At 46.9% G+C, this 8,292-nt stretch overlaps 1 protein-coding gene across 1 annotated transcript in view; it reads left to right on the forward strand.

The window, feature by feature from the left end:
• Window positions 1–1,679: 1,679 nt before the first annotated feature.
• LOC123119745 (5-methylthioadenosine/S-adenosylhomocysteine deaminase) overlaps window positions 1,680–8,292 on the forward strand; it is a 10,027-nt gene continuing 3,414 nt past the window's right edge. Inside the window, exons 1-6 of the mRNA XM_044539649.1 lie at window positions 1,680–2,010; window positions 2,114–2,286; window positions 3,961–4,119; window positions 5,094–5,243; window positions 5,768–5,911; window positions 6,260–6,416. Coding sequence (XP_044395584.1) covers window positions 1,803–2,010; window positions 2,114–2,286; window positions 3,961–4,119; window positions 5,094–5,243; window positions 5,768–5,911; window positions 6,260–6,416 — 991 coding nt within the window. The 5' untranslated portion in view covers window positions 1,680–1,802. The remainder of the gene's footprint in view (window positions 2,011–2,113; window positions 2,287–3,960; window positions 4,120–5,093; window positions 5,244–5,767; window positions 5,912–6,259; window positions 6,417–8,292) is intronic.

Consider the following 8,292-nt stretch of genomic DNA (forward strand, 5'->3'; position numbering starts at 1 on the left):
GAGGGAGTGAGAGGGTGTGTGTGTGAATTTGATGGTAAAAAAGGTCGTCAATGTCACTTAATATGTATGAGAATATTAAATGTAATATTAACATAATTGATATTGAACTTTTAAAGTTAGTGTGGCCCCGTTGCAACGCACGGGCGTTCTTCTAGTACTCCTAATGGAGCAGTTGGTAGTCTCGCTTTCAGGTTTTTTTTCGTCCCACCTTGCATGTTTTTTTGGTACCTCCTCCCACCTTCGCTGGTATTTTTTTGTAGATTTTTTTTGTCCCCTCCCCCACTTTATCAGTTTATTTTCACGTCACCCTCTCACACAACGAAAGAAATCTGAACAAATCAGAACTTTGCATACTGGCGCAAGTTATTTAGTAATGTAGAATCAATCACGAACAATCTCTAAAGATCAAATCTAAATTAATTAACCTTACCTTAAATCACTTAATCACATTAATTAGAAAACAAATAATTGATTTTCAGAAAAAATCGCTCAATGACATTAACCTTACCTTAACTCATAGATGGTAATCAATCTCCAAACAAAGGAAACAATACATCGATGGAGCAGTAAATAAACTCCCTTTCTTATGATATGTATATGATCTTCTCTTCCCTCTCCGTTGTCGAGCGTTCTTGATTCTCGAGGCCGATGCTTGGGCTGCGTCACTGGGTCGCGACGGTGCCGGAGGACGAGGAAGGCGAGGCCGGGTGCCGCGGCACCGCGTTGGCCGCGACTGGTGAAGGGGGCGAAGAAGGGCGGCTTCCCTGGCCCTGGCCCTGGGAGTTGGTCCGGTGGAAGCGGCACTTGAAGGACCCGGCGTGGGTGGCCGGCGCGCAGACGCACTTGGAAGCGGGCCCGCGACCCGCGCTGGACGGCGCCAACGCCGACCCGTGCCACCTCCTCCGCGTATTCTTGGAGATGTGGCTGGCAGATTTACATGAAATTAATTCCCTCAGTTGTGGTGGCAAATATAATACACATAATCCATATTGTTATGCACTAGCGTGTGTGTGTGAAATAGATGGATTATGGTCCCGTACCCAATAAGATGGATGTGTGTGTTAGAGAGAGAGAGGGAGAGGGGGAGAGAGAGTGAGGAAGAGAGAGGGAGAGAGTGTGTGTGTGAGGATTTGATGGTAAAAAAGGTCGCCAATGTCGTAATATTGAACTCTTAAAGTTAACGTGGCCCCGTTGCAAGGTACGGGCGTTTTTCTAGTTTTTTATGTGTTTGATCTTCTTGGTTCAATGTTTAGTGGGAAATGTTGTTTGGGTTCGGCGCATGTTTTAATTTTAACACGTCTACTAGAGTATAACGTTTCTGCTAAAGCAGAATAACTGCCCCACGCATCAAAATGCTATTTCGACGATGTAAGACTAGCCACAATGGGTAGTAATATAGAATAGTAATATGTCCATATTACTACTTTATGTTACTACCTATATAGTGGGGAGTAACATATGTGTGGTAACATGTAATACTTCATTTATTAGGCTATAGACTCATCTTGCCTTGATATGTGTGATGTTACTCATACTAGTAGTAATAACTAGCTATGTTACTACATACCTCTCTTTCTTCATTTATTGCTTGCCACATCATCTATTTTATCTAGATATACGTGATGTTACTGCCTACCTGTACCGTCTCCCAACCGCGTTGAAGATGCTCGGAAGACGAGGGTCCCCTTCCGAGGAACAGAAAGCGAACAGTCTCCGCCGTATTATCCGGTTCACTGCCCGCTGCTTCCGACTCGCGACTCTCCGTCGTCTGGACGTACGCCGCTCCGGGAGGTGGCGCGAAAATGACGCAGGTGACGGCGGTATCGGCCGACATCGTCCTCCACAACGCGTTTGTCGTCACCATGGACGGCGCCCTGACGGTCCTCCGGGACGGCGCCATCGCCGTCGTGGGCGACCGCATCGCCGCCGTGGGCCCTTCGGCGGACGTCCTTGGCGCCTTCCCCGGCGCCGCGCAGACCCTCAACCTCGCGGGTCGTATCCTCCTTCCCGGTTGGTACCCGCGCGCCTCTGCTTGATGAAGCTTTTCCCCTTGCAAAAATTAGTCAGTTTCCAGTGACGCTTGTGCTTGCTGCTTGATTGCTTGGATTGGTAGGGTTTGTGAACACCCACGTGCACACGTCGCAGCAGCTGGCGCGGGGGATCGCCGACGACGTCGACCTGATGACGTGGCTGCACGGGAGGATCTGGCCCTACGAGTCTCACATGACGGAGGAGGACTCCTACGCCTCCACGCTCCTCTGCGGCATCGAGCTCATCCGATCTGGGGTGAGCCAATTGTCCACTGGCATCGGTTCCACAGTATAGCTTCTCTGTTGGTACTAGTTTGTATTGACTAATGGTACACCATATATGTTTGCTCAAGCCCGGAATACTTAATTTCGCCACCCAATCGTGCTTGCATTGGTGGAGATGTTACATAAAACACAGTGAGAATTGAGCAATCTACACAGTGTATTCCTTAAGGATTTATTGACACGTGCAAGTGCAAGCAGGTGCCCAGCATTTTGCATCTTGGCTTAGTTGATGCCCAATGTTGCTTTTACATGAGGACATTAGGTACATTTTGGTACTTGTACAGCTCTAATGCTCTATGGTGAGGCGTATTATCTTTTCAGGTGTTGTGAGGTTGTGCATCGTAGAGGCATGTTTGTCATGGAAGAAATATAGAGTTGGTGTCATCTCTAAGAACCCGCCAAATCTTTTAATAGCATTGGCTTCCACTTCCACGCGTGGATGAGAACCCAGGGCAGGGGTGACCTTGTAGTTGTCTGATACTCTTATCACATTTGACCAGATGGAATCATTCTGAGGGCTCCCTACTATCCTTTTTAGGGCTTTGGGTGCCTCGAGGTAGACACGATCCATTTGTTGCTGGATGAGTCTCACTCCTTCCTTATTCCTGACAGTACGAGAGATGTCTTTAGTACCATTTTCATATCTTATTATATGCAAGAATTTCGTTCTTTGTAAATTGAATCATGCTTATTATGTGTACAGATCCAATTCAACAGCTTTTTTATATGAGTTTGTTGAAATATATGTTCATAATATAGATCTTTACATGTTTTTTATTTGTACTGCTGAAACAAATCTACGCATGTTGGTATGTCCTTTTTGCTTATTTTTTACTCACAATCTTGTAGAAAGAGTGAGGAATATATTACTCGCATCCTAAAATCCTAACAAATTTGGAGCACCCGGCCACCTAATGATTGTTTATTGTCTGATCTGTATGCCCTTTGTATGTTGAAATGAATTCTGTACTCTGTTAGATCCAGGGTTTTGATTATTTACTAGTTGATCAAAACGCACAAGTTTTTTGCTATCCTCAGATCTAGAAGTCTCATTTTTCTTGTACTCCTCCAATGGCACTGCAATATAAGAATAGTGGCTACAAACCAATTTCTAAGCTGAATGAAGTTCAATTTCTTTTGTGGTGTTAATCATAAAAATCCTGATTTATGGCTTCAGGCTTGGTCAATCTGGTAGTATGCTGTTTGTATATCTTAACAGATGTATTGTTGGTTACTTGTGTATGTTTAGGGTAAAGTTCAGTAGCACTTATGTTCATTTTACAGTTACAATACATCATGTATGTCTTTTTTTTTTTGAAACCACATCATGTATGTCTTTTGATGGCCTATGGGTTGATCTACACTCCGTAGGTGTGAACTAAAGATGGAGATATTTTTTAAGAGTTGGGCATGCCTTAGGCGGATCTGGGCAAAACCTTTTAAGTTAGTGTTTGTTAAAATCAGTGTTTAATCTTTATATTGTGCTCACCTATAGCTAATTGACAAACAACGTCACATGTGTTCTGTATGGTATGGTCGGCCTGTACTCAGCTTCCTGAATAGATATGCTCAAACTAGCAGCAACCTGATGAATTCTACTGTCCCAATGCACCTAAACATATTTGTATTTGTCATTCAATGGCAGGTAACATGCTTTGCCGAAGCAGGTGGGCAGTATGTTTCAGAAATGGCACGGGCGGTGGAATTGCTGGGATTGCGTGCATGCTTGACAAAGTCAACAATGGACTGTGGTGATGGGTTACCTCCAAACTGGAGTTCTTGTTCTACCGACGACTGCATTCAGGTTTGCCCTCAAATCGAGATCAGGATCACTTTCTTAAACACTGTGACATGATACAGTTCTTTTGCTTGAACTCAATTTGTATCCTAGACTCGAGCCTTTCCATGGAACACATAACACCTTCTGTTCTCTTATTCCCCCCCTAATTTGAAATAGTGCCATTCATATCTTTAGTGAGTGCCATCGACAGCTCTAAACCGGTCTTCAGGGTCTATGCCATACATAAAGGGCTTGTTTTCACTTCATCGTTCTAGGGATGTGCATGTGCAACATGTAATTCAATAGCAGCATGAGCTCAGTCGTAGCAGCCACTTCAGGGGGGGGCTGCAGCTAGCTGGCATGTCAGCTGGCCCATGCGCAGGGAAGCGCTGAAGCTGAACATGTGGATCAGATCCAGCATCTGATGTGTTTATCGAGTTGTTAAGTGTGTCTCGCCTATTAGTTAGCATTATTTTGCTAGGCCAGCCCTATTTGTGGCACAGCTGATGCATATGTTGTAAGCAGAAATCAGTTAAGCATATTCCATCGTATCGATATCTGCATATTTAAGAACAGAGTTACTCTAAGAACATGTGGTACGTTAGATACTATGTTTATTGCTGAAGTTTGACAAACACTGGTACCCAATGTAAAATCCATGTACATGAGAAGTCTGCACGGAACAAACAATTCCTAAATTTGGAAAATCTGAGAAGGCATGATTCAAGTAGGCTACAGGGTATGTCAAAATTTGGAAGTACAATTGGAAGTAGAGAAGGAATAATAAGGTTACCAAAAATTGTTGCTTTTTCTATCATCCGTTGCTCATTTGACAGGAAAAACAGCTATTTGGGATTTACTGTACCTAAATAAGGTTAATTCTTATTTGATTGGTTTATGTCTGCACAAGTTAAGATCCATCTAAGTCCAAATATACATGTGTTTATTCTCGACATACTTGGCTGTTATGTGATGTGAATGACTTTTCTTTCACGCAGTCACAGAAAGATCTATATGAAAAGCATCATAACACAGCTGATGGACGAATCAGGATATGGTTTGGGTTGAGACAGATCATGAATGCGACAGATCGGTTACTGCTTGAAACAAGGGATGCTGCACAGGAACTGAATACTGGAATCCATATGGTATTAAAGTAGTTTATTTGTGCCGCAAAGTTTACCTTCTCTTTCTCCCCCCTCTCCCTTGCCCCTTCTGTGCACAAGCCGCAGGTCCTTATTAATCTTCACATGGATTACAATAGGATAGAATAATTTAAGTAAGAAAATCAGGCATTTTATCAAAGCAAAGTCACTCACAAATGCATGGCACAAATGCATGCTTCTCTCCTTATAAATTGGAGCTTGGAACCATGGAACGACGAAATGTTTTATCTCGTTTCAGATATTGTTGTATCATTTAATTAATTTATTGAAATAAAACCTGGATGCTATATTTAATGATGCTTGGAGGACTGCCTGGAGTTGTTTTTGCGTTGTGCATTTCTATGATTTGGGCTCCTAGAGAATTATCTTGCTAATTTAACTGGAATTCGTTCCAATGTGAGGAGCCGAACACAAAATGATTATACTATTTTACAATTCCAGTAGAAGTTTTTGCTCCGCTAACTGCTCTACATTGCTTATGCTTTTGCTTTTCATTATTTTTGCAGCATATTGCGGAAATACCATATGAAAATCAGCTTGTAATGCGGATGAAGAAAATTGATCATGGGACAGTTACATATTTAGAGAAAATTGATTTTCTGAGGAATAATTTGCTGGCTGCCCATTCTGTTTGGTTGAATGAGTCTGAGGTAAGTAAGCTTTTCCACAATCGAATGTTACCTTTCACGTTATGTACCCTGGTTGTGCTCTGAGAATGTATGGTAATTATGGAATACCATAACTTTAAATCTAGGTTAAACTGTATGGCTTTTAATTGTACAAAGGTTGCCCCAGTGTACATCCAATTATGCCAGCAGTCATCACTGTACATAATCAGCATATAACCTGTTGCAGCAGCTATATGCTTCTTTTTTCTATATGTTAATTTGTCTGTCTAAATTCTTTACTATGCACTGTCTACCTTCTGATATGTTTTGTGATACTGGAATGCAAAATATAACTTTGGCAAACTTTTCATTTGAGTTTCTCACTTGCAGATAAGTCATTTTTCAAACGCTGGTGTCAAGGTTTCTCATTGCCCAGCATCTGCCATGAGAATGTTGGGGTTTGCTCCTATTAGGGAAATGCTGGATTCTGGTGTTTGTGTCTCTCTCGGTACCGATGGAGCACCAAGCAATAACAGAATGAGCATTGGTCTGCTTAATAAACTATAATCACAGATGTTTTTACGAGTGTGTTTAGCTTTGCTCTTAGTTTTCTTCACCTATGTTGTTTGGCACCCAGCAGTAGTGAGGATTCTGTCAGAGTTTTGCATCTAATATTTTATATTAAATGCACTTCGTAGTGATCCTAGGGCATATCCATTTGTTCTGTAAAGAAATAGGTGTGCCATATTTTTCTGTTATTATGTTCCTTGTCCAGTATCTATTGAATATGCATGGTTTTGATGATAGTTGGTAGGAGCTAGGGCCCTACCGGATGTAGGGCGTAGGTTGTAGGGGAAGGAGGGGGAAGGACGAGGGCTGGTGCGCGGCGGCCGGCGGCGTGGCGCCGTCCTTGCGACGGAAGCAGCGGCGGCGAAGGCAGGAGGCGGCTAGGGTTTAGGTCTCCCGGCTCCCTAAAGGAAGCCGAGCAAATTATGATTGCTTCTTGCTTGATTAGATTGATACATCTTCTCTCCTTATATAGAGAGGTTTACTTGACTCCTAAGCAAACGATCCTAATACGATAAGATAATTGGGCTAAGCCCCTAATTAAGATACTTGGGCCATAACCCACTGGGCTAAGCCCCTATGCCGGTCATTACACTTCTCCCCACCTGCACAAACATCTCGTCCTCGAGCTGTAAGGTGGGGAAGCGCTTGCTGAACTCCTCGAGGTGATCAACCAGCGTCAAACACCTTCGCAACAGCTGGGGTGGCAAGGTCGGCGGCGATGGCGTCCTCCGGAATGTAGTCTGCAACCTCCAGGTAGAAGAGTCGCGGGCAGGCGTGGCCGGGCGTGTAGGGCTCGTCGCAGTTGAAGCACAACCCTTGGCGGCGACGCTCGAGTAGCTCGGCCGAGGTGAGCCGGCGGAACGGGCGCGCCGCGGTCGCGGCGAGGGGTGCTGCGGAAGCCTGAACAGGCCGACACGGAGCGGGATCTGGCCAGGGTAGCGACCCAGTGGCCCGGGACGGTGACTCCTGCTGGACGGCCACCGCGCGGCGCTCGAACGCGCGGGCGTAGTACATGGCCGTCTGGATATCCTGGGGTCCCTGAAGCTCCACGTCCACGCGGATGTGATCCGGAAGTCCACCGACAAAGAGGTCGGCCCGCTGCTGCGCCGTCACGCCCGACGCGTGGCATGCCAGGGCCTGGAAACGGTCGGCGAAGTCCTGAACCGTGGAGGTGAAGGGAAGGCGGCCTAGCTCCGCCAGGCGGCTCCCGCGGATCGGGGGCCCAAAACGAAGGAGGCAGAGCTCGCGGAAGCGCTCCCAAGGGGGCATGCTGCCCTTGTCCTGCTCGAGGGCGTAGTACCAGGTCTGGGCTGCACCGCGGAGGTGGTAGGATGCCAGCCAAGTGCGCTCCGACGCGAGCGTGCGCTGTCCACGGAAAAACTGCTCACACTGGTTGAGCCAGTTAAGCGGGTCCTCCGTGCCGTCATAAGTGGCGAAGTCGATCTTGGCGAACCGTGGCGGCGTCTGGGTCGGCGCGCCATGGCCGACCGGCTCGGCGGTGCGGAGCAGTGATGATGACGGCGCCCGGTCAACGGTGGGGAGACCGTCATAGGCCCCCGCGGAGCCGGACGAGGCCCCAGACTGCAGCGTGGGTACTGGTGGGTTCCCGGCCTCCGTGTAAACTGGCGGTGGCGACGTCCCGGTTAGCCAGGCCGGGATCTGGGACGGTGACGGCGGAAACCGGACCTGCTGGATCGGGAGGTCTCCCGGTGTGGACTGGCCCAGTCCGGAGCTGGGCGGCGGCGGTGGGAGCTGGACCGGCGCGGGCGGCGCGGCTGGGGCTGGCGCGGGCCAGTGCGGCCACTGCGGCACTGGGGCGGGAGCGGAAGGCGCGGATGGCGCCGCGAGAACCG

This window comes from Triticum aestivum, chromosome 5D (assembly GCF_018294505.1).
Source record: "Triticum aestivum cultivar Chinese Spring chromosome 5D, IWGSC CS RefSeq v2.1, whole genome shotgun sequence".
Taxonomy (NCBI): Eukaryota; Viridiplantae; Streptophyta; class Magnoliopsida; order Poales; family Poaceae; genus Triticum; species Triticum aestivum.